The following is a 24674-nucleotide window of genomic DNA, read 5'->3' as shown; positions in this document are numbered from 1 at the left end:
TAATCCTCAGGCAGTGGCCAGCCTCCACCCCAACACAGGCCAAACAGGACTCCTCAGGAATTGCGTGGTCACTCCAGTCGGGGTAATTTCCTGCCCTCTCAGCCTCACCAACCCACTTCTTGGCTGAGAAGGGAGGAAGGAGGTGGCCAGGGGCACCAAGACAGGCACAAAAGCCTGTATTGAGGGTTTTCCAGCTCTGGGGCCTGGAGTGCCATCTTCTTCCAAGAGGCCCCAAATGGGGCAGAAGCCAGAGTCCACAGTGTCCATAAACTCGGAAGGAGCCCTGAGTAGAGGACTCCAACAGGATCCTGGGCACTAGCAGAGCCTGACACTATCTGTATGCAGTGGGGGCAATCAGTGTCTTTTCCCTTGGGTAACTTTCTGGCTAGGAGCATTGATATTGTCCCAGATTGTAAGAGAAGGTGCTTTTTGGGTCTGTACCAGGATGGCCTCCTGGGTGTGGTGTCACTGGGACGCTTACAGGAACCCCATCCTGTACTCTTTCTTTCTCCTCATAGTCCCCTGTGGGAACTGGGGCAAAGTAGTTGTTTCCTGGGCCTTGTCCTCATCTAACCAGGCTTTTTGGATTTCTCTGTTTCTCTCTAGGCTGCCACGGGAACTCCTGGATTCCCTGTGCTGAGCTCACAGGCTCTCTTAGCACTCATTTGTTCTTTATGAAACTCAATTGGAAGGCCACTGTGTGTTGTATCCTGCCCCTGAGCTTGGGGTGCAAAAATGATTGGGTCAGGTTGCTCTCCTTTCTAAGTCCACAGACCAGTACAAGAAGCTGGCTAGCACAAGGGCAACAAGTGTCTGGCTTGCAGTAGCCAAAGGAGGTGCTTGAGCAAGACACAGAGGCCGAAGCAGTTGATGGAAAAGGATGGTGAAAGGCCGGAGAGATGGCTTAGAGGTTAAGAGCATTGCCTGCTCTTCCAAAGGTCCTGAGTTCAATTCCCAGCAACCACATGGTGGCTCACAACCATCTGTAATGAGGTCTGGTGCCCTCTTCTGGCCTGCAGGCATACACGCAGAAAGAATATTGTATACTTAATTAATTAATTCATTAAATTTTTTTTAGAAAAAGAAAAGGATGGTGAAGCAGTGCTAGGACAGGGAAATGGCAGTGACAAGATCTGGATGTTCAGAGGATGCTGCGTTGTCTAGAGAGTCAGCACAGAGCCCTTTGCTTACCTCAGATGTAGTAGACCAAGTGCAAATTCTCTTAGGGAAGAGGGTACTGACTTCATCCTGAGTTACCAGGCTGCTTAGCTGATCAGTTTGAATTCAGTCCAGGAAAAAATGGAGACATAGGGTCCAGTCAAAGGACATGTTAAAGAAGCAGTTTATTAGCTAGGCATGACGGTATGTATACCTATAATCCCAATATGTGAGAGACTGAGGCAGGAGGATCATGAGTTTGAGGTTAGCCTGAGCTATATAGTGAGTTCCGGGACACTATAGCAATACTCTTTCTTGAGCTCCCCCAACCCATCCAACCCCACACAAAGTAAAAAGGGACTCAACGCACTTGGTTTATTTGTAAGTACTAGGGAAACAATTTCCTGGTCCATCACCTCTGTGATTGCTTAGAATCTGATGATGTCAAGTACAGATCTCTGCTTCATGGATTGTCTGTCTAACAAAGGGGTTTAGTTAATACACAAACAACTATGTAAGAGTCTGGGTTGTGATGAGTGCTTAAAGGTGAGAATAATTGGGAGGGAAGGACTAGAAGGCATTGGCAGGATGACAGTTAACTGTGGCTTGAGACCGCCAGCTGCTAAGATTGGGGAGCTGAGAATGTGGTAGGGTTCTGTGGTAGAGTACTTGTCTGGTTTGCAGGAGGCTCTGGGTTTGTTCTTCAGTATCACAGAAAAGGGAACAGAAAGAAAATGAGCCAACATCAGAATCCTTTGGTGTAAACTTGAGTGTTTGCAGCAAATGTTTGGTGCTCAGAAACCAGGGTGGTCACATATATCTACTGCTAGTACTTAAGTGACAGAACCACAAGAATACTTTGAGAGGCCCCGTCTCAAAAGAGGACTGGAGTGGTTGGTCCAGAGATGTGAGCCAAGGTCTGGGCTGTAGGAGATGAGAGGTGAGTGATTAGGGACCAGAGTTTTCAGGTGTGTGGAAGAGTTTGAATTTTGTTATCAGTATGAAGGAAGCCACCAGGATCTAAATAGGCCAAATTTGCATATTTGGAAGTGTCACTGTCTAGTTGAGTGTGGTGGCACATGCCTGTAATTCCATCACATAGGAAGATCACTGAGTTTGAGAGCCTGGCTACGAATTAAGAACCATCTCTAAGAAGCCTCCACCCATAAAAAAATCAGCATGGCTGCTGTAAGGAAAGGGGGCTGCATGCCTTTAATCCCAGCATTTGGGAAGCAGAAGCAGGCAGATCTCTGTGAGTTCAAGGCCAGTCTGGTCTACAGAGCGAGGAGTTCCAGGACAGCCAGGGCAGAGAAACCCTGTCTCGAACCCCCAAAAAGGAAAGGGGGCAGTAAGTGGTGAGAATGAAGGGAAGAATCCAGTTAGGCATGACAATAACTCTAACCACAGCTCCTGGGGTTTAGATGAGAGTATGAGCAAAGTAATGGGGCAAGTTCAGAGGACTCTGGCAGCAAGCTGGGAAGCTGGGTGTTTGGTGAGAGGCTGAATACCTATAGGCAGTGCCCTTTAGGCCCCTTGGCTCCTTCCCATTCCCCTTATTAGATTACAAGATTGAGCTGGCCATGATCTTTTTTATGCTCAGATCCCCCAACCTGACATCTTGCTTTTCCTTTTCTGGCCAGGTCTCCCCTGCCAAATCCACCCTAGCCCGCTGAAGCGCTCCATGTCACTCATCCCTACAAGCCCCCAGGCCCCTGGTGAGTGGCCGAGTCCAGAGGAGCTTGGGGCCCGGGCTGCTTTCACCACGCCCGACCACGCACCCCTCTCGCCACAGAGCAGTGTGGCCTCCTCTGGCAGTGAGCAGACGGAGGAGCAGGGCTCCAGCCGGAACACTTTCCAGGAGGATGGCAGCGGGATGAAAGGTGCATTCAGAGGACAGTGCCAGAACCCTTCTCCAGGGCGTGGGGCGGGCTGAAAGGACAGAATTGCTGTAGCTGCCACCTCAGAGAGGGGACAGGTCTGAAGGCAATAGATAGCCCCTCCCCTCACAGGCAACCAGAGCTCAAGATAATTGATAGAAGAGATTAAATCATTGAGGCCATCCTAGCAGCTCAGTGGGTCAGGTGTCTGCTGGGGAAGAATGTCTGAAAGGGCTTCACTAGGCCAGTAGAGGTAGCTTCTGATCCCAACCCCTCCCAACTCACTGGAGTTTCTAAGGCTATTGGTAACTTAGGCCTGATCTTTTCCCCACAACTCCACCACCACCAGTATTCATTATTCATCTCTTGACCTATCCTCCCTCCTTTTCCACAGATGTGCCCTCATGGCTCAAGAGCCTCCGCTTGCACAAGTATGCTGCTTTGTTCTCACAGATGAGCTATGAAGAGATGATGACCCTAACAGAGCAGCACCTAGAGTCGCAGGTGAATCTGAGGGACTACTGGGGAGGTGTTGGGTCAGCACCATTGGGTGCTGTCAAGCCTCCTCTGTCCCTGGTCTCTGTTGGGACACCCCATGTACCTCACCAGTATCCAGCTTCCTGTCTCCTTCTGTCCTCGTCACAGAATGTCACCAAAGGTGCCCGGCACAAGATAGCCCTGAGCATCCAGAAGCTTCGTGAAAGACAGAGCGTCCTCAAGTCCCTGGAGAAGGTGAGTACCTAGGATCCTCATCTTCCAGGCAGGTGGAAGATCAAACTTTGGCAGCTGTCTCAGCTTCCTCATTGAAGTCTGACTTCTGGTGGCCCCAACCTTGGGCAGCTGGATTTCAAAGACCTTGAGCAAGTTGTCATCAGAGGACTCACTTAGTGCTGCCTGAGCGGCTTCCTCCTGCCCTCTCTCTCTCTGTTCCCTCCCTGTCCTGGTTTGTGATTCAAGAATGTCTCCATCTTTCAACATTAGACCCGATAGGTTTTTATTTTGTGGGTGAGTTGCAGATGTACAAGAGATCTTTTCATTTTACTTTCTTCTCTACTCAATCCTGCATCTGCTTCCATTTATCCTCCTCTCCTTTCCCTGCTGGCTTCATCTGGTTTTTCCTCCTCCTTGACTGTCTTAGTCTGATTCTCTGCTTGTTTCTTGAAGGGAAGAAAGAGTTTACCTGGCTGAAGAGCCAGAACTTTTCTCATCTGACCTCTGTTTTGGAACCTTGCATACCATGTGGGCTTCTCTGACCTTCGTGTGACCACACTTGTGTGGTCATTTTTTGTGCCACCATGAGGTCTGTGCCTAACGTAGCTACATCCTCCCTTGCAGGATGTGCTGGAAGGTGGCAATCTGCGGAACGCTCTGCAGGAACTGCAGCAGATCATCATCACCCCTATCAAGGCCTACAGTGTCCTTCAGGCCACCCCTACTGCCAAGGATGGGGGTCGGGGGGAGCCGCTACTGCCAGGTGCTGAGCCTCCCCTCACCCATCCTGGAACAGACAAGGGCACTGAGGCCAAGGACCCTCCAGCTGCAGAGAACTATCCTTCTCCACCAGCTCCAGCTCCCACTGATAGCAGTGAGCCAGCTCCAGCTCCCGTCGCCGACGGAGACATCCCCAGCCAGTTTACACGGGTGATGGGCAAAGGTGAGAGCAGCCAGTGCCTAGCACAGAATCCTGAAGCAGAATACTAAGTGAACCTTAAAGACCTTAGAGGTGAACCTTCAGAGGAGCTGAAACTAAGTGGGTCTAAACCTCTGCCTGCAGGCAAATCTGGGCTGATGGTACTAGCCCTTGCCTTCAAAAGCCCAAGATTGGGACTCACCCAGCCCAAGTTTCTTGTCCTTCTGCACCCATCAGCTGGTACTGGGGAGGCTGCAGTGGGACAGAGGTTATGTTGTGACTAAGCTCTGCCCTTTCCCATGTACCTCAGTATGCACCCAGCTGCTGGTGTCCCGACCAGATGAGGAGAACATCACTAGTTACCTCCAGCTCATCGAAAAGTGCCTGACTCATGAGGTAAGACCTTCACTAGGGCTCCCAAGAGGGAAAGAGACTGCTCTACCCCTCTCAGAGCCCATAGTGCACCAGGGCCCAGGTTCCAGTCCATCCTCTCCAGTCTTGCCTTCAAAGGTTTCTCAGCTTTTGTACACAACCTGTGGGAAGAGGCCACCTGCCACCTGTTCTTGGTGCCAGTACTGGTTCAAGGTTCCTTGCCCCTACTCACAAGGAGAGATGACTGCACTCAGTCTCCCTCAGCTAACCTGTAAGCATGGTCCTCTTTCCAGCATCCCCCTTCTCCCCAATTCTAGGCTTTCACAGAGACACAGAAGAAGCGGCTGCTGTCCTGGAAACAGCAAGTGCTGAAACTCCTCCGGACATTTCCGCGAAAAGCTGCATTAGACATGCAGAACTACCGGCAGCAGAAGGGGTAGGTGGGCACCTTCCTAGGCCCATGGAGTGTGGCATGTGGGTGCCTAAAGGGGTGATTGTGTTTTGGAATGGACCCCCTACTATACTTACTCAAATCCTCCAGTACAGAGTTTCTAAAAATCAAGGTGATGTACAACTTAAAAGAGAAAAATGAAGCCGGGCGGTGGTGGCGCACGCCTTTAATCCCAGCACTCGGGAGGCAGAGGCAGGTGGATCTCTGTGAGTTCGAGACCAGCCTGGTCTACAAGAGCTAGCTCCAGGACAGGCTCTAAAGCTGCAGAGAAACCCTGTCTCAAAAAACCAAAGAGAGAGAGAGAGAGAGAGAAATGAAGGCCAGGTGTGAGGGTACAAACCTTTAATCCCAGAACTAGGCAGGCAGAGGCAGTTTTATCTCTGAATTCAAGGATATCAAGACTGCATAGGGAAACCCTGTCTCAAATAAATTAATAAATTAATTTAGAAAAATTTTTAAAAAGGGAGGTAGAGCGCAAACGGATGGGTGTGATAGCACAGGACTTTAATCCCAGCACTCAAGAGGCAAAGGCAAGTAGATCCATGACTGGGGGGATGGGGAGGTGGGATTCTTGGAAAGAGACTGATTTGTGGAAAGGTGCTGACATTTGATCATCCTTGAGAAAAAATTCTTAAGAGATGGGGCTCTGAAGAGGGAGAGTTGGTCTTTAGTCCAGAGAAACTTCATTAGGTGAGATGTATCATCATGTCCATAGGCAGCCACAATGGGGCTTTGAAGGGACAAAGAGAGAGCTTTCCTTTCAAATCTGGAGAACAAAGTGGAGTTCTGACTCTTATCAGATTCCCAGGGAAATGGGCAGCTTTATGCCACATGATCAGCTTACATGCTATGGAGCACAGAAGTAGGTAATAGGTACTTTGCAGCTGCCAGAGGGAGGCCACAAGGTCACACACAGCACAGCGCTCTTTCAGCTCTTATTTATGTTTGTGTGTGGGGGCACACATGCCATAGTGAGGATCACAGGACAGCTTTTAGGAGTCATTTCTCTGGGTTCCAGGGATCAGTCTCAGGTCCATTGGTCTTGGTGGCAAGCACCTTAACCTACTGAGCCTTCTTGTGGACCTAGTGTATACTTTATCAGCTCTGTCTCCCAGAGAGAGAGAGAGAGAACTACAGGGAGTATGCCCTGACTTGGGGAAACAGCAAAACAAGGCAGCCAGAGTCTGATCTGGCAGTTAGAGCACAAGTATGCAAGGTATGGGGCATTGTGTTCAGAGAGCTTGCCTACTGTGCTTGAGGCCCTGGCTCTATCCAGCACCACAGAAGAGAAAGAGCAGGATGCTGGGATGGCCAAAACCCAGCACATGTCTGTGGAGTAGACACTGCTCCTGGACCTTTGTCTCCTTACCTATATGCAGAAGACTCTGGGATCCTTTCTCACACCAGACAACACTTCTCCCTTGAGAAGTGACATTTGGAGAACTGCTTTGAGGGTACAACAAGGAAACCTCTCTATGCTCCCCATATCTACCTTGGGTCAGGAAGAGACAGGAATGTAGGGTGCAAGGACACAATCAGGGAATCCTTGCTCAGAGAAGATTGGGGTTTTTGTCCTACCCACTGGAGTTGAGGGAAGGATAAGAAATAAGGACCCTTCTGCCTAAGCTAACACCTTGCCCTCTGCTCTCTGACAGCTGGGCATTTGGCTCCAACTCACTCCCCATAGCTGGCTCTGTGGGGATGGGTGTGGCCCGGCGGACCCAGCGGCAGTTCCCAATGCCTCCTCGGGCCCTCCCACCTGGCAGGATGGGCCTCCTGAGCCCTTCAGGCATTGGGGGTGTCTCTCCTCGACATGCCCTTACCAGCCCCAGTCTTGGGGGTCAGGGCCGACAGGTGAGCCGACTAGTATGGAAGTCCAAGTACTTCTGGGTTTAGGGTGGCAGTATCTGGGATATGTGTCTGTGCCTCGGCCCTTGGGCCTTGGTCTCCCCTACTCATCCTGAGACTTTCTCCCCATGTTCTATGCAGAACCTGTGGTTTGCCAACCCTGGAGGCAGTAACAGCATGCCCAGCCAGAGCCGCAGCTCTGTGCAGCGTACTCACTCGCTCCCAGTCCACTCGTCACCCCAGGCTATTCTCATGTTCCCTCCAGGTGAGGTGCTTGCCTGTGGCATTCAGACTGGCCTGCCTCCTCAGGTGACTTTTGTCTCCTCACCTGGGTCTCACATCCACTCTCCCATCTGAATTTGTAGCAGGTCTCTCCTGGCTGTGCACCATCTCCCTGTCTTAATGGAGGCGTTTTTCCTTCTGTATCTGTTAAGTCTATTGGGACTCTCTCCCCTTCACCAAGTACCTTCTCTCCCCTCTACTAACATGCCTTTTCTTCTATGCTATGGTCTCAGTGTTGGTATTGATTTGTCACCCTCTCCTTTAGAGTTTCACTTAGTACTCAGAAGGGGTTGAGTCTGAGAGGTCAGGGAGGGTTTCGTAGAGGAGATTGTAATCTGTCAGCCCACCTATGTTCTGTCAGAGGTCAGTGACCTCTGGAACCAATGACTCTACCTCTTAAATGAAGTACTGTGGTAAAGGGTGGTGAAGGTGGACTCTTTCTCCTCCGCTCACGCTAGCCTGGAGGTCAGAGGGGTGAATGGCAGGTGGCAGATCAAAAGTATGCTAGCTCTGGGTCCCTGCTTGACTGGACAAGGGATAGTGGCTCCTGGCTCGTCTTCTGCATGCTTGGGCTAGGCATGACATCTGTGACAGGAAACTGGCTTCAGTGGGCTGCCCTGGACAGGTTTTAGATTTGCAGGTGACCTAAGTTCTACAGTCAGAAAGTTTGTAGCCAGTAGAGTTTCTGATTGATGAGACACTATAGGCCTCCATCTGTGGTACCAGAGAGACTGCTCGTTCAAGGGCAGGGCTTGGTGCACTGTGAGCATATATTGTATAAACGGTATTAGGTGAGTGGGTGTGCCATGGGTCCAAAAGGTGGGAATTTTTCCAGGCAGTGTATTGATCTGTCAAGCAGCCTTCCAGCACTTGTTGGATAGAGCCCTCTTTGATACTCGTGGGAAGGGTACTCAGATTTGTTCTCACTTCACCAGTTACCAATCAGCTACAAAGAGTGTTCAAGGGGGCTGGAGAGATGGCTCAGTGGTTAAGAGCATTGCCTGCTCTCCCAGAGGTCCTGAGTTCAATTCCCGGCAACCACATGTTGGCTCACAGCCATCTATAATGAGGTCTGGTGCCCTCTTCTGGCCTGCAGGCATACACACAGACAGAATATTGTATATATAATAAATATTTAAAAAAAAAAAACAAAGACTGTTCAAGTTCAAAGCTTGTTTTTAAGAGAGATTGGGTCTCCTTAGGACCTAATCTCAGGGTTTGTAGATGAGACTTGAGATAGAAGTCAGACCATAGGAGTAAAGCTCAAAAACTCAGGAGTTCTGAGATGAGGCACTTGGTGTGGTTCCCAAGCTCTCTTGCAGGTGCTAAATAGGTCCTTTTGAGAAGTGTTTTGAGCATAGGCTTCGTGGCTGCTGTCCTCTTCAGGACTCCTGTTCATCCTGCCTGGTGTACATCCTGTCTGGAGGAACATGTCCAAATAAATGGGTACAAGAAGGGCTTTAGCTTAACTTTTACACCAAGCTTAGAGGGTGGGCCGTTAGTCGGCAAGAAACTGCCCAGTGTCTAAGGCAGGTGCTCAGACTGCCCAAGGCAACTTGGAATTCGTGTCCATAATAGTCAGAGCCTATCTGTGGCCTCCAGGAATGCTCCTTCAGCTTCATATCACTTCCTCTGTCCGAAAAAAATCTGGCTTTTTCTGCATTGCCAAACTCCTACCTTGGCTGTCTCTCTGCCTTCTTTGTGACACCCATAGGCCTGTGTTTGTCTCTTCCCAGCCATGTCTTCTACCGTTTTGTATGCATGCTTTTGAACTCTGTCTCTTGGCCCCAGCCCCATGCCAGCAATCTCTGTCTCCCATTCCTTCCTTCCTTTCCATTCTAATTGGTCCTCTCCTCACCACCACCATTTTCTTCTCTCCCATCCAGACTGCCCGGTACCTGGGCCTGACCTGGAGATCAATCCCACCCTGGAGTCTCTGTGTCTGAGCATGACAGAACACGCCTTGGGTGGTGAGCATTTCCTCTTCCCCTGACCTAGCTCCCACCTACCCAGCATTTCCAGCTCTGAACCCAGCAACTTGGAGCCATCCTGAGGGTCCCAAGGGGAGGCCAGACTCCAGGGAGGGCCTGCCTGGGATGACAGGCTATGTGAGTGCCTTTCCTCAGGCCTCCCACCAGCTCCTGATCTTCCTCCCTTCCTCCCTTTCTTACCACAGATGGGACAGACAAAACCTCCACCATCTGACGGGACCCACAGTCCAGCGCACCCATAGGCTCCCTGGGCGGCGGGCGGGGGCCATCCCCCAACAGGCTTCTTCTCGGCAGCGAGAGGGTGGGCTGGCACAGCTATACATTCTGATATTTTTCTACTCATCCTCTTAACTTTTGTTTAACATTGGCACATGCCTTGCTCACTCCCAGGCCCATCTTGACTGAGGCCAGGGATCAGAGAGGGCAGCCGGGGCAAGGGGCAAGGACTGGCCAAACTGCCTACCCCTTCCCTCCCCAATCTCCCACCAGCCCTATCCCACCCCTGCCTCCTCCTAGACTGCTGACACCTGTCCTTCCCCAAGAGAGCAGACTTCTTAGAGATATTGACCACCACCTTGTGCAGCCTGCCCTTCAGAAACATGACAGTGGGGGAAGCAGTGTGGACAGCCTGCTCACCAGTATGTCACTGGAGAAGAGCCCCTCTCCCCTGGTTTCTACCCTTCATCATTCCTACCATTCCTGCCCCAGGACACTCACCATCTTCCTCCCCCTCTTCCTTGCCCTGTTTATCAGAGGTTCTCTACAATTAATTTCTTAGGCCTATTTAAGATACATATTTATATAGTTCTTAACGGTTTTTCTCTGATCATTCCCTGTCATTTTTAGAATCCCCAGGCCTCTCTCTGAGCCAGGACAGTGGCAGGGGGAACCTGAACTTTATGAGAGGAGAGGGCAGAGCCCCCTCCTCAGACCCCCTCGCCCTTCCCCATCCCAGCCCTGGCTCCTAGATGCAGAGGTTGAAGGTGGGCAGCCCCGGGCCCGCAGTGAGGTCAGGAAGTCTGTTGCCTTAATGTCCCCTTCCCCTACCAACATAACCCTTCTCTGCTCCCCAGGTCTGTTAGCAAAAGATTTGTGGGTTGGAACAAGGGAAAGGGGATTGTTGGGTTTTTGTTTTCTTGCCTATCCCCTTTCTGTCAACTTTCCCCTACCCCCATTATGTCATGACCTCATGTAAGTGGAACACTATATCATAACCCAGAGGTGCGGCCCAGCCTGAGTCACACAAACCCTCTGCCCCCCATTACTGATGAGGGCTGGTGCTGGGGCCCAGATGGAGGGAGGGAATTTGGGGGTTCAGGCTGTGGGGAAGCCAGGGTCCCCTATTCCAAACTCCTCTCCCCCCCTCAACCTACACCCTCATTGGGACATTCTCAAGCTTTTCACATGAAAAGGAAAAAAATGTTATTTTTAGATACATTTTATGAATAACTTTTGTTATGAATATGGCTGGTAACCATTGTGTATGTTATTAAAGATACAAAATGTTGGGAAAAAAACAAAAAACCAAAAAAAAAAAAAATTGAAAACCACAGCCTTCCCTGCACTATCAGCCCATCCCCCAGACCTTGCCCCTGCCTCCTGGTCTATGGACCTCCCCTGCTCTGAGCCCAGGGAGGAAGAAGCCAGGGGGTGGAGTGGCAATGGGGACCTGCTTGTGGTCCCCACCACCTCGCCCAGTGCCGGGCTGGGCGGGGTGTCAGGTGTATTTATGTACCTCTTGCACACTCATCAACCTATGCAAGTCCCCACCCCGGCCCTCCAGGTTTCTGTGCCTTTTGCTCATTCCCCTCTAACCCCCAGGCTTCTCCGGCCCCTCCCACTGACCGTGGGAAGTGGGGTGAAAGGCCACCTGTTTGAAATAAGCAGGTTTCCCTCTCATGGGACCCTCACCTCCACAAGCTGGTCTAGTCTTGTCTTGTTCACTTCCCATCAGGGTGACTGACCCTGCTTGGCACTGGAAGGTGGTGAGGGATACCCTCCCCCAGAGGGAGGTGAGAGCTTGCCCCCCACCTGACAGCAGAGTGCAGGACGCAGGCGGCCCCACTCTGACAGGCAGGACCCTGGCCCTCCGACTCCCGAGCCCTCTCCATGGTTTCACCCTATCCTACCCACTTCTGTCCCCAGCCCCACTGGCAGAATCAGCTTTGAGTAACTGTACATTTTCTCGCTGTTGGAGAAGACTTATTTGTTGGAGTTTCAATTGTTAATGGTCTGGGCTTATTTTGGAAAAAAAAAAAAAAAACAACAAAACCTAAAAGATTGTGATTTTTTGTTGCAGTGCATTTCCTGGGAAATCCATGGGGCTTTGATTTTGTGCATCACTTAAGTGGAGATCCTTGAACACCTAGGGGTAGGGATGGACTGGGGGAAGGGGAACACAGGCTCTGGGAGGTGAAGTCAAGAGAAGTTAGCTTTATTAACAGCAAAGACTGAGGGGTGGGGATGAACACAGGGCTCACAGAACAGACAGGTAGAAAAGTGCTTCCCTGCCCTAATGGTGTCTGTGCTGGCCTCCTCTGAAGGCCTTGAGGCTCAGTCACTGTCACTGTCAGCCTCACTGGAATCAGAAGCTGCAGCTTCACTGCCATCCTCCTGAGCCGAGTGCTCACTGCCACTGGGGAAAGGGCTGGCGCTCCGACTGCGGCTGCGGCTCCTACTCTGGCTGCGGCTCCGCTGGCCACCCCCATCACTGCCACTGTCAGAGTCATTGTCACTGCCCCTACGGGCCTGCCCTCTCTCCTCATCATCAGAGTCAGCATCATCTTCTGAATCAGCGTCACTGCCGAAAATCTCCTCTTTGTCCCGAGCAGCACGAGCTTCATCCTCACTGCTCTCATCCTCGCCGCTTCCACTCTTGTCGCTCGCCTCCTCCCTGTCACCCTCCTCCCGGTCACTCTCGCTGCCAGAGCGCTCATCCTCACTGCCCTCCTTTTCACTACTGCTGCCCTTCTCGTGCTCCTCATCTGCAAGGAAGCGGGGACAGGTGAGATCCCATTGCCCACCCTCCCAGGGCTCCCTGGATGTGACCCGTCCTTTACCTGAGCCCCCAGCTTCTTTCTCTTCAGCCTCCATCTCCTCTTCCTCCTCTTCCTCTGGTTCGTGGTTTTCCAACTGAGCCTTTCGTGCTTCCTGGAACCAGTGAATTGGGAAGATAGAAGGTGTTCTGACCCTGTCCTCACCCACCACTAGCCTCCCTGTGGGTGTCCTGGGCCAATAGAGCTTGTTACCTGGGCTTCTAATTCCTTTTCGTTCATGTCACGGTGTTTGACCACAAGCAGAGCATTGGTACCTGACTGAACCCCAGCCTTGGCCCGACGCTTACTAAGACGGACCCTGCAGTGGACAATTGTAAAAGGTGGAAGAGTCAGTTAAAAACTGCACGAGGGGGCTGGAGAGACGGCTCAGAGGTTAAGAGCACTGGCTGCTCTTCCAGAGGACCCCAAGTTCAATTCCCAGCTACCACATGGTGACTCACAACCATCTGTAATGATATCTGGTGCCCTCTTCTGGCCTGCAGGCAGAACAATATACATAACAAATCTTTGGGACCAGTCTCACTTGATACCTGGTTCCCTATCAATGTATGACCCAGAGCATATCAGAATACAGAGTATACATACATGTACATGGGAATTATGGGCAGTTAATGTCTCTGATTTGATTTACCCAACTTTACGGGGTTTCTTTTGCTTTAAGATATATGTACTTTTAAGTGAATGGTGTTTTGTTTGCATGCATGTATGTGTGTACTGTGTATGCAGTGCCCTCAGAAGCCAGGAGAGGGCATCAGATTCTCCTGGCAACTAGAGGTAACAAGCAGTTAGATGCTGTGTAAGAACTGGGATAAGAACCAGGGTCCTCTGGAAGAGCAGCCAGTATTCATTGCTGAGCAATTTCCCAAGGCCCCTTACCCAACTCATAAAAACAAGGGAATGGCAAATTTTGGGTTTCTGGCTTTTAAATAAGAACAACATAGCAGCAGTATAATGAAGCTGAATTGTAATAATCACTTAGTGCTATCACTCTGCCTGTTTTGGTGTGTCTGTCTGTTCTCCCACCCCTTTGAGACAGGGTTTTTCTGTGAAACAGTCTTGCTGTCCAGGAACTCTCTATGTAGACCAGGATGGCCTCAAACTCTGAGAGATCTGCCTATCTCTGCCTCCTGAGTGCTGAGGTTAAAGGCGTGCACCACCACCGCCCGGCTACCCCGTCTGTTTTCACTTCTTCAACTAGACTCCAGGATCAGAGCCTGTCATCTCTGTACTGAACAGAAACGCAAACCACAGCCTACAGGACAAGTTAGCTTTCAGCCCTCAAAGAATTCTGAAGTGACACTCTTGCAGTTGTATCTAATATTTCACGTAAAACCTGCTGAAGGGTTGGTAAAGTGCCATGGCGGAAGGAGAAAACTCTTTCCCCCCAAGTTATCCTGATTTGCGTATGCACACACACAAAGTAAGAGCAACAGGAAAACAACTGACAGCAGCCCTCTGGCCTCAATGAACATAAACACATTATACACAAACTGTTGAGACTAGGAATGTATCAGTATCAGGGGACTTGCCTACCATGTGTGAGAAAAATGACCATGTTTATATCCTGTATTGTGTGAAGATTTTCTTTCTGGTTTACGGTATTAGAACCAGAACCAGGTCAAGCCCACATTAATAAGCATGCTCCTGCTGCTCACACAAACAGAGCAAATCCTTAGGTACATATGACCTCAGAGTAGTTCTTGTGTGACCTCAAAAACCACAGGGCTAGCAGAGCAGTAGTGCACACCTTAATCCAAGCACTCAGGAGGCAGAGGCAGGTGGATCTTCGAATTTGAGACCAGCGAGTTCTAGGTCAGCCAGAGCTACAGAGAGAAACCCTGTCTTGAAAAACTAAAAAAGAAACTGCAGGGCCAAACTAGTGAAACAGTGCCGAGTACCTGGTCTCCAGTTCATTGTAGTAGACCCCGTCGCCCTCCCGGAAGATGAAGAAGTAGTTTTCCTCATAGCCCTTACTGGCCTTGTTCTTCACATTCCAGTTGTATTCCCGAGCAATCTTGTAGTCATACCTGTGGAGGAGGTACAGGGTCAGCCCCATTTGTTCTGAGTAGTAAATGGGACACACTTCAGAATTCCAAAACCTAACCCTTACACATCATCTGGTGCATAGTCCATCTCTTCCTCCTGGTCCCGTTTTCGTTTCTTCAGTGTCTCTTCCACAGGTAGAAAATAAGCCACAAACTGGTTCCCTTCCTCATCCATCATGCCCCTGGTTGCAGGGAAAAGAAAGAAAAGGTCAAAGGCAAAGAAGTAACAAAGCTGGGTGTGGTGAGACATGCCTGTAAATTCACCTTTCCAGAGGTTGAGGCAAGAGGAATGCCCGGAGTTGGAGGTCAGCCTGAGCAACAGAATCATACCCTATTTCAAAAACACCCAAATGGGGGCGAGGCAACAAGCAGCAGGCCAAGGTATAAAGCAAGACCACTGACCTGATCATGGCCTGAGACATCATCTCTAGTGCAGCTGCCCCACTCGTGTCCTTAGGGGCTGGGTCTGAATCAAAAATGACCTGAGCACATGGGTTGATCCACATCTGGGAAATAGAAGACACTAAAGTTAGTATGGACTGGTTAGACACAGGAAGTTGACCCTACCTCCTTCCCACCCCAAACCTGACCTTGAAGTCTGGGAAGACTGGCATGACCTCCACTGGTGTCACTCGGGGCTTGCTGTAATGCTGGGAGATCTGTTAGAACAAAAAGGGTGAGAAAGGAAGAACCTGAGCCGCTCTCTTGCTTTTACCCCCTTCCTCCAATTACCGATTTCTGGGCATCTTCAAAAGTCTTCTCAATAGCTGTAATCTGGCTGTCCCTGTCTTTGTATATTTCTTCCTCTGTGAACTGCTGCTTCACAGAGACCCCAATCCTAGAAGTGAAGGGAAAGTTGTCAGGGCCTCTGGACACTCTAACGTCTGGCCTGCTTCCCCTACCACCTGTTTGTTACTTACTTGACCTCAGGCTTCTCATTGGAGATGCCATATCTGTTGAACTCAGTGGAGATATACTCTGTCTTCCGCATCCATGGCACCACCTTCGCGTGCTGCTGGGATCTGGAGCAGACCAGACACCTCAGGGTCCCATGCTTGGCAGAGCCAACCCAGTACCCATATGGTACCACCTTACCTCTTAGAGCTGGTGGGAGCCTGAATCTCCTCTTCCAAAAGCTTCTCATCAGCTGGATCCAGAAGAACTAGGGAGTGAGGGGCAGGACTGTGAGGGATGCCCAGGCCTGCCCTTGCTGGCCTAAAGCAGACCCTCCCTGTTTCCTCACACACCATTGGGATCAATGCGATAGGTGTCAGGGTTGATGAGATCAATGGTGACCCCCAGGTCAGGCTCAGTCAGAAGGTCATGTTTGTGCTGTTTCTCCAAGGAAGTTGCTTTGTACTGAACAAACCTGGGTGGGAAAACATGCCTATTATAATTTCCTGATCCACCCTCACCCACTACATTCTCCCTTCTTAGAAGCTAAGTCTCTGTGAAGAGGAACTCAATGTTTCCAGCATGGGCAGCTTCTCAGAGGGGTATTACATGCTGCTTTGTCTATTAGTATCTACGGAGCGCCTCCTATGTGCCGGCACAAGGGAGGAAGATGCAATAAGTACTCCTTAACTTTAGTGAACTATTTCTTGGTAGTTTTTCCATCCTTGAGCTCAGTCTTACCTGTTCTGGTCGAAGGGGTAGGTGATGAACTTGGGGTCAAATGGGATGTCAGGAAGGCTATTGCAGTATTTGACTCGACAGACCACTCCAGACCTAGGGGAACAGTGGCTGCCTCAAAATTAGGTCTCACAAGCTTGCAGAGGTGACTCAGCAGTTAAGAGGGAGTACTTGTCTCCTGTAGACAAGTTCCATACCAGGCTGCTGACAACCACCTGTAACTCCAGATCCAGGGGGATCTGACACCTGGGCCTCTGTAGGCAGCTGCACAAAACATGCAATAATAGAAACAGCTGAAGTTGGTGGCACAGGCTTTTAATCCCTGCACTTGGGAGGCAGGCAGACGGCTGAGAGTTTAGGCTAGTGATGGTTTACATAGCAAGTTACAGGCTAGTCAGGACTATAGAGTAAGACTGTCTCAAAAGAAAGAATTGCTGGGCTGCTGCTGGTCTTTAACCCCAGCACTCAGGAAGCAGAGGCAGGAGGATATCTGTTTGAGGCCAGCCTGGTCTACAGAGTGAGTTCCAGTTACACAAACCCTGCCTCAAGGAAAAAATTAGGAATAATAATTTTTAAACAACAATAAACAGCCTCACGATAATAAGACTGCCAGCAGGTAAAGGCATCTGCTGTCACGCCTGAGGTCCTGAGCTTAATCTCTCAGACCTATACCTATAGTGTGGAAAAATTTGATCCTATAACTACTCTTTTAACTGCCACACATAGCCTAGGTGTGTGCACACACGATTTAAAAAAAAAAAAAAACCCTAGGCTTCTGATGCTGGGTATGGCCACGATAGCGAGTTTGAGGTCATTCTAGGCCACTTTATGAGACATTCAAAAGCACGGGGAAAAAAAGGCCCCCAACCACTCCGCCAATGCTGCCAGCGTCCGTGTCCCACCCCTCCAGGAAAACGTAGTGGGGCTCACCTCTCAGGCAAGGTCCGGTGGGAATTGGGCCTGGGGGAATTGAGAAAGAGAATGATGTCAAGGGCTTGACAGGTGTGTGCAAAGAAGCTTCCCCGAATTTCTGAAGGAGTGACGCTTTCACGAAAGAAGGCAGATGCTCGATGCCCTTAGGACGGAGCCCCGCATGCTTCACTGAAATGCACTAAGGGCTAGGTCCCTTCCTGAGACTCCCCAAGGTGGAATTCCGGAACTGGATGGCAGAGAACCAGGGAGTGACCACAGAGGCCTAGCAGGGGCCGCCCCTCCGTCAGGGGTGAACGCTGCACCGCATCGCGAGCCGACCTGAGGGAACCAGCGATTGCACCCCTCGGCCTAGTTCCCGGCTAGCAGCTCACAGCACAAAAGCAAACTGCAGGTGGCAGGGGACCTACCTGTGGCCATCTTCCCGCTGGGCCTGGGTCTGGATGGTGGGCGCCATCGCGACCAGGCGATCGCGGCCGGGACTGCGTCCTCGCTGGCCGCGGGCCGACGCGGAGGGGCGTGCCGACTTCGAGACGCCGGATCTGAGGCGAGGCCCTGGTGGGCGCCGGGCTCCGCGGGCAAAGGCGGGATGAGGTGGACTGGCGAGAAGGGCTCGGGCGAGCCTCGTAAGCCTTAAGAAAAGCGCGGGCAGCGCCGGCCACGGACTCGCAGCCGCCGCCCCAACAGCCGCGGAGACGCTGACGAGCGGACAGGTAGCCTCAGGCCGCAAGGCCTGCGGGGAGACAGAGTGCGGTCAGTCTCTCGCATTGATTGGCAAGCTGGGGGCGAAGGGGAGGAGCTAGGCGAGAACCGCTCTTGTGATTGGTGGAAAGATATCCCAGTCCTGGCCTCGGTTTTGAGATGGCAGAGGCGAACACACATCCTCTCCTCTCATTGGCTAACCTGTCTGGGAGGCGGAGCTAACTAGCAAACTAAGTTCGCCACACTGAAGAGGCGGAAGACAGACCAGAGCAAACGCGCTTGTGACGTACATCCGGTATTCTACCTGAGGGAAATGGCTGCCCCCCAGCAGCAGGCTTCGGCGGTTTCCTCTGCAGCGGGTGTGTCAGGTCCCGGTTCTGCCGGTGGCCCGGGTGCCCAGCAACAGCCGCAACCGACGCAACTAGTGGGACCCGGCCAAAGCGGGCTCCTGCAGCAGCAGCAACAGGACTTCGATCCTGTGCAGCGCTACAAGATGCTCATCCCGCAGCTGAAGGAGAGTCTCCAGGTGATGAACCGCACTGCGGGGAGCGAGCGGGGTTCGGCGGGCGATCGAAAAGATGCGCGAGGTGTTGCAGGAGAGATAGACAAGGAAGCGAAGTTAGACTTGTCTGTGTGTTAGTGTCCAACCAAAGCGAGGCTCTGTCCAGCCGGTCGTAGTGGTACACGTTTTAATCCCAGCGCTCGGGAGGCAGAGGCAGGGGGATCTCTGAGTTCCAGGCCAGCCTGGTCTACAGAGCGAGTTCCAGGCCAGCCAGGGCTACATAGCGAGACCCTGTGGAGAGGGAGAGAAAATGAGAATAAATGAGAGAAAAGAATTTTAGCCAGGTTTGGTGGCGCACGCCTTTAATCCCAGCACCCAGCAGGCAGAGGCGGGCGGATCTCTGTGAGTTCAAGGCCAACCTGGTCTACAGACTTAGTTCCAGGATAGCCAGGGCTACACAGAGAAATCCTGTCGAGGTTTGAAGGAAAAACAACCCTGATGGTTGAGTCCTGTGCAGAAGACCGGCATACGTATCGTCTCTAGCAGAGCTGACTGGTAAAGAGTCTGTCAGAAGTTACTGGTGAGAGTTCCTAAATGAGAGCAGGCCTCCAGGAAAATGTCAGCAGAGATTCCTCTGGGAATGGCAATGAGCTTTAGTCTGTATTATCAGGTTGGAGGCACCAGCTGAAAAGAAGGCCTGAGGCTCGCGAGAGTGCAGCTCCTCCTCGGGCGACATCACCTCCTACATCTTACTTTTCTCTCATTATCCTTTGAAAACTAGACTTTGATGAAGGTTGCAGCCCAGAACCTGATTCAGAACACTAACATTGACAATGGACAGTGAGTAAAGCCCCTCTCCCCACCTCTACCTTAGAAACTCCTCCCCCACTGGCCCACGCCCTCCTTTTAAAGCCTTGCTTGCCTGGCTCCCCACCCCCACCCCCAGTCTGTGGTCTCTAGTTCTACACTGATGCTGGTGTCCTGGAGATTGGAAATCATTCCTCAAACAGCCTTTTCTCCCTGGCCACAGGAAGAGCAGTGACGGACCCATACAGCGATTTGACAAGTGTCTGGAAGAGTTCTACGCTCTCTGTGATCAGCTGGAACTCTGCTTGGTAAGGAACTTCCTAGATGCTTTGCGACCAAGCTCTGATTAATTCCCCACAAGAACATTGTTTGTTTGTTTGTTCGCTTAGTTGGTTTTTCGAGTCAGGGTTTCTCTGTGTAGCCTTTGCTGTCCTTGAACTCACAGACCCGCCCGCCTCAGCCTCCTGAGTGCTGGGATTAAAGGCCTGCGTGCACCACCAAACCCGGCTAAAATTCTTTTCTCTCATTCATTCTCTGCCTCCCTAGTGCTGAGCTTAAAGGTGCATTCCACTACTGCCTAGCAACAACCTTGTTTTTGAGCTGTTTTGAGATAAAACCACTCAGTAATACAGGCTCTCCTGACACTAGTCTGTAGAACAGACAGGCCTCAGACTTTGGAGGCAGTGATTCTCCTGCCTCCAGATTCTGAGCTTGTTGAGATGACATGCAGTACCACAGCTAGCTCTGAACCGTCAGTCATTCGGTCACCCATCGCCTCTTCCTCTGAGACACACGTGTCCTTCAGCTGATTCTTACCCTCACCGGCCTTCTGGTTCAGTGCAGTGACAGATATAAGACCGTAGAGGGACAGGTCGGTGTGACCAAGGGTGTGATGACAGGAGTGCTGAACCTGTGTGGGACGAGGATGCTCGGGAGCACGCGGAAGCCTGGAGTAGGGAGAGTGACAGAGAAGGCTGCTGGTGGACCAGGGAGCTCCACCTGACAATCTGGCTGGGAGAAGGGCATGGGGACCTGTGATGTGGGCGGGCAGAGAAGCAAGTGCGGAGCATAGGCCAGGTCCGTGGCCATATGGGGAGGTAGTGTAGTTGGAAAGTGTTTGCTATGCTAACAGTAAGGACCTGTTTGCTTCCTAACACCCACATAAAAAGCTGGGCATGGCAGTGCGTGCCTGTAATCCCAGTGCTGGGGAGGTGGAGATAATTTGATCATTGAGGCTCAGTAGCTAACAGCCCAGCCTAATTGACTAGCTCCAGGGCGCAGTGAAAGATCCTGCCCAAAAGGGAGGGGGACAGGTCCTGAGGAACAACATATGAGGTTGACCTTTGTCCATACTGCCTCACCCACATGCATGCACAAATTCCCCTAAGGGACCAAGCCTGCTGGTGTAGTCCTAGTTTCCCAGCTGCTTAAGAGGCTGAAGCAGGAGGGCCAAAATTCTAGACCCGTCTGGGTGAGTAGGTGAGATCTTGCTTTAAAAGGAAAAAGAAGCCGGGCGGTGGTGGCGCACGCCTTTAATCCCAGCACTCGGGAGGCAGAGGCAGGCGGATCTCTGAGTTCGAGGCCAGCCTGGTCTACAAGAGCTAGTTCCAGGACAGGCTCTAAAAAAGCTGCAGAGAAACCCTGTCTCGAAAAACCAAAAAAAAAAAAAAAGGGAAAAAGAACTGGGCATGGTGGCTCGTGTCTGTAATCTTAATAGTTAAGAGACTGATGCAGGAGATCTACCATGAGTTCCTGGCTAGCCTGGGCTAGAGCAAAACCTATTTCAAAAAAAATAAATAAATAAAAGCAAGAAGATTGGTGATGTAGCTGAGTGCTAGTGTTTACCCAACACAAGTAAAGCTGTAGATTGAATCCCCAGTACTGCACTTACCAGTCAGTTCCCCTCGGAATGTCAGGAGACTCATCTGAGGTATAGGCTAGGTCTCATTAGACTCTGGATAAAATCCAAGTGCAAGCCGTGCAGAGATAGTGCATGTCTTTAATCCTAGCAGAGACAGGCGGATCTCTGTGAGTTTGAGACCAGCCTGGTCTACAGAGTGAGTTCTAGGACAGGTTCCAAAGCTACACAAAGAATCCCTGTCTCATAAAAACCAAAACAAACAAACACAAAAGAACAGCTAAAACTGGAGGTGGGAGCCCCAAGGAGACAGTCATGTTTGTGCTGTGAGGAAGGAGGAGGGGCAGATAGAAATAAGAAATAGAAGCTTGACGGCTTTGCCAGGCCATCCAACTGCTGGACTCTGGGGAAGGGGTTTCCATGTGAGAGCCAGAGCTTATAGTTGAAATTAGGAAGCATGTTAGATGATTTCTGGAGCTGTTCACCCCCTAAAAAGGGCACAGGAACTGAAGCCAGGTTCAGAGTCCAGCGTGGTGATGCTAGCTCATTAGCCACATGGTGGGATAGGTACCAGGACCCAGGTACACCACTGCAAAATCCAGCCCTTGCCACCCAGCTTTGTTGGGGGTGGGGAGGGAAGAAACAGAAAGAAACAAGCTGGCCTGATCCACCTCCCCATCGCTGGGAGTATAGGCATGTACCCTACGCCCGGCTCTTATCAGGGTTTCTGCTGGCCTCAGCAGCACTATCTAGCTAGGAGAAGGACACTGCAGTCTGCCACACGGAACAGCTAATCGGAATTTTGTTGCAAAATGGAATTAACTTTAGCTGGATTAGGAGGACTACTCCTACCAAGAGAGTCTGCTCTAACAAGGCCTCACAAGAAGCAGCAGTTTGGGGAGAGGGTGGGAGGCTAGGAGCAGAGGTGCAGGCCCCATCGGTGTGCAGAGGAGAGGGAACCAGGATAGAATGATTCCCCTAAGGGGAGAGGACAACCACTAGGTGTGGGTGCCATCCAGGGAGTGGCGGTCAAGCCCGGGGTTTAGGACAGGCAACAGCAGCAGCTAATGTTCATCAGTTAGGACTTAAAACAGTGTAGCGCCCGTACCGTTTCACACACCTGTTCCTGTCTCACCAGACAAGAGAGGCGCCTGTTCAACCCATTTAAGGAATTAAGCATGACGTTACACTTTTTTTTAAAGAGTTAATTATTTATTATATGTACAGTGTTCTGCCTGTATACATGTCTGCAGGGCAGGAGAGCACCAGATCTCATTACAGATGGTCGTGAGTCACCATGTGGTTGCTGGGAATTGAACTCAGGACCTCTGGAAGAGCAGCCAGTGCTCTTAACCTCTGAACCACCTCTCTACCCCAACACTTTAAATTTTTCTAAATTATTACATTTTGTTGTGGGCAGGGTGTGCTTGTGCACATTCAGAGTTCAGAAGACGAGCAATTTGGGCGGTAGCTCAGCCTGGTCTACAAGAGCTAGTTCCAGGACAGGCTTTAAAGCCACAGAGAAACCCTGTCTCGAAAAACCAAAAAAAAAAAAAAAAAAAAAAGAGTTCAGAAGACGTCCTGCAGTGGTTGATTTCTTTTTTTCCTTCCTCTGTGTGAATCCTGGGCAAATAGAACTCAGTTCATCAGGCTTGGCAGCAAGTGTCTTTCCTATAGAGCCACCTGTCACTAGCCCGTTGTGTACAATCATAATCCTAGCTCTCAGGAGGATAAAGTTGTCGGGTTTAAAAGTTTGAGGCCAGCCTTGTCTGCATAGCAAGTCTGTGACTCAAGCCACCGCAAAAACACTTAATAGCTTGGTGCCAGTGAGATCCCATGGCCCCATGCCCTAGGTGGTCCAGCGAGAGGCTGGCAAGACCAGACACTGGCCTTGGAGACCCAGAGCTGGTCAGCTTAGCCCCAGATTGAGTGATGGGGGAGTGTTACAGGTCCCTGGAAACAATGCTGTTCTCTTTCCTGCCTTCCCACAGCGCCTGGCCCACGAATGCCTTTCACAGAGCTGTGATAGCGCCAAGCACTCTCCTACATTGGTACCCACAGCCACCAAGCCAGATGCAGTGCAACCGGACAGCTTGCCCTATCCTCAGTACCTGGCTGTCATCAAAGCCCAGATTACCTGTGCCAAAGACATTCACACTGCCCTGCTGGACTGTGCCAACAAGGTCACAGGCAAGACGACTGCAGCCTCAGCCGGCCCTGGGGGCAGTCTCTGAGGTCTTGGGGGCAGGGGCAGGGAGAATGAAGTGCAGCCTAAGGCAAAACAGGTGGCTCCTGTTTCTGATTTATTTGTCATGCCAGGACAATGTAGTTGAAACCAGCAGGGGGCAGCAAAGGCTTACAGGCGCACCGACCAGGCCTCACCTCTGCTGCCACCCACTGTGCTCCCTGACCTAGGGTGGACCTCCCCACTGGGCCACTGACGACCTCTGTCAGGGACTCTACCTCCTCCCTCACCCCTCCATCTCCCACCTGGCCCTGGGTGTGGCACTAACTGGGCCCTTTAGATCTTCCTCAGTCTATCCCAGTGGATGCACTAGTTTTTAACTCATCTTCCTCCAATCTTGCCTCTCTACCAGTCCCCTTTTGTTGCCTTTTGCCCCCAACTCCTAAGTGTGACCATATGTATGTTAAGGGGAACCAAACTGCTGGGTTACCTGGGACTAGAGAAGGGACTTCCTGGCCCAGAAAAGGAGAAGTGCAGAAATGTAGGACCTGACCTCAGCACACACCAACTAAGAGCAGTTTAGGTCCCAGCTTGACCCTGCGTCAGCAGAGCTCTAGCAAGGAGCATTGTGCAATGTGTGGCCTGCTCAAAGGGACTCCTGGGTCCCTATATTTTTAGCACCAAAGCAGAAGTGAAAAGGCCCTAGCAGGAATGAATCATGGGTTCTGGGGAAGAACCCAGCTCCTCCGGGAAGCAGGCCCTGGAAAGGGGGCTTGAGGGAGGTAGGGAGAACCCCACAAGCACCCCATTTCCCAAGGGGAGTGGGAGTTCAGCCACAGGCTGCAGGCCTGGTTAAGTGCTAGATAGAGCTACCAGCCGGGCCCAGCTGCCAGTGGAAAGGCTAGAGTGACAGACTGTTTCCCATGCCACGAACCAGGCGGGACCCTGTTTCAAAAACCTCTGAGACCACCAGGCGGTGGTGACACATGCCTTTAAATCCCAGCACTTGGGAGGCAGAGGCAGGCGGATTTCTGAGTTTGAGGCCAGCCTGGTCTACAAGAGCTAGTTCCAGGACAGGCTCCCAAACTACAGCAAAATCCTGTCTCAAAAAAATAAATCAAACAAACAAAAAAACCCTGAGACCATGGGGACACCTGTGATCTACAGGAGCTCATGTTCCCCTACTGGGAAGGCTGGAAAGCCATTGAGGTGCAAGTGTGACCACACTACTAGGCACTCCTCCCTGCCTGCCTTCAGTGCTGGGAAGCCTGAGTCCGCCCTTTGTCTAGTTAAATCACCCCCTTCATTTCCCCAGGTCTCTGGAGTAAAGGTCCTTACCTAAAATTTT

At 51.2% G+C, this 24674-nt stretch overlaps 3 protein-coding genes across 4 annotated transcripts in view; 2 read left to right on the top strand and 1 right to left on the bottom strand.

The window, feature by feature from the left end:
• Positions 1–9999, top strand: part of Samd4b (sterile alpha motif domain containing 4B) — a 38762-nt gene extending 28763 nt beyond the window's left edge. The window contains exons 4-13 of one of the 2 annotated variants that reach the window (XM_038339896.1): positions 2799–2873; positions 3430–3539; positions 3681–3767; positions 4371–4689; positions 4976–5061; positions 5355–5473; positions 7144–7342; positions 7478–7601; positions 9505–9588; positions 9795–9999. In XM_038339896.1, the coding sequence (XP_038195824.1) occupies positions 2799–2873; positions 3430–3539; positions 3681–3767; positions 4371–4689; positions 4976–5061; positions 5355–5473; positions 7144–7342; positions 7478–7601; positions 9505–9588; positions 9795–9823 (1232 nt within the window). In that variant the 3' untranslated portion in view covers positions 9824–9999. Of the gene's footprint in view, positions 1–2798; positions 3039–3429; positions 3540–3680; positions 3768–4370; positions 4690–4975; positions 5062–5354; positions 5474–7143; positions 7343–7477; positions 7602–9504; positions 9589–9794 lie in introns of both variants that reach the window. The other variant, XM_038339895.1, reaches the window with a different exon arrangement.
• Positions 10000–12022: 2023 nt separating this feature from the next.
• Positions 12023–18026, bottom strand: Paf1 (PAF1 homolog, Paf1/RNA polymerase II complex component). Its single transcript, XM_038339170.1, has 14 exons — positions 17683–18026; positions 17273–17302; positions 16346–16438; positions 15958–16079; positions 15806–15872; positions 15631–15732; positions 15443–15548; positions 15301–15369; positions 15113–15216; positions 14776–14892; positions 14564–14692; positions 12858–12963; positions 12669–12759; positions 12023–12593 (listed from the first exon to the last, which is right to left on the bottom strand). The coding sequence occupies exons 1-14, from the start codon at positions 17727–17729 to the stop codon at positions 12163–12165; spliced, it is 1614 nt and encodes a 537-aa protein (XP_038195098.1). The 5' UTR covers positions 17730–18026; the 3' UTR covers positions 12023–12162.
• A 205-nt stretch (positions 18027–18231) lies between these two features.
• Positions 18232–24674, top strand: Med29 (mediator complex subunit 29). The gene is made up of 4 exons (XM_038340584.2): positions 18232–18500; positions 19258–19316; positions 19507–19591; positions 23133–24674. Exons 1-4 carry the CDS (start codon positions 18288–18290, stop codon positions 23373–23375), a joined length of 600 nt encoding a protein of 199 aa, XP_038196512.1. The 5' UTR covers positions 18232–18287; the 3' UTR covers positions 23376–24674.

This window comes from Arvicola amphibius, chromosome 8 (assembly GCF_903992535.2).
Source record: "Arvicola amphibius chromosome 8, mArvAmp1.2, whole genome shotgun sequence".
NCBI lineage: Eukaryota > Metazoa > Chordata > Mammalia > Rodentia > Cricetidae > Arvicola > Arvicola amphibius.
Note: the sequence above shows the minus strand (reverse complement) of the source record. Positions and strands in the feature narration are given on the sequence as shown.

Coding starts and splice junctions, on each gene's coding strand:
- Paf1 (XM_038339170.1), bottom strand. CDS start 17,729: ATGGCGCCCACCATCCAGACCCAGGCCCAGCGGGAAGATGGCCACAG. Junction 16,080..16,345: donor TACCCCTTCGACCAGAACAG/GTAAGACTGAGC, acceptor TTTCCCACCCAG/GTTTGTTCAGTACAAAGCAA. Junction 15,873..15,957: donor CTATCGCATTGATCCCAATG/GTGTGTGAGGAA, acceptor CTCACTCCCTAG/TTCTTCTGGATCCAGCTGAT.
- Med29 (XM_038340584.2), top strand. CDS start 18,288: ATGGCTGCCCCCCAGCAGCAGGCTTCGGCGGTTTCCTCTGCAGCGGGT. Junction 18,501..19,257: donor AGCTGAAGGAGAGTCTCCAG/GTGATGAACCGC, acceptor TTTGAAAACTAG/ACTTTGATGAAGGTTGCAGC. Junction 19,317..19,506: donor ACTAACATTGACAATGGACA/GTGAGTAAAGCC, acceptor CCCTGGCCACAG/GAAGAGCAGTGACGGACCCA.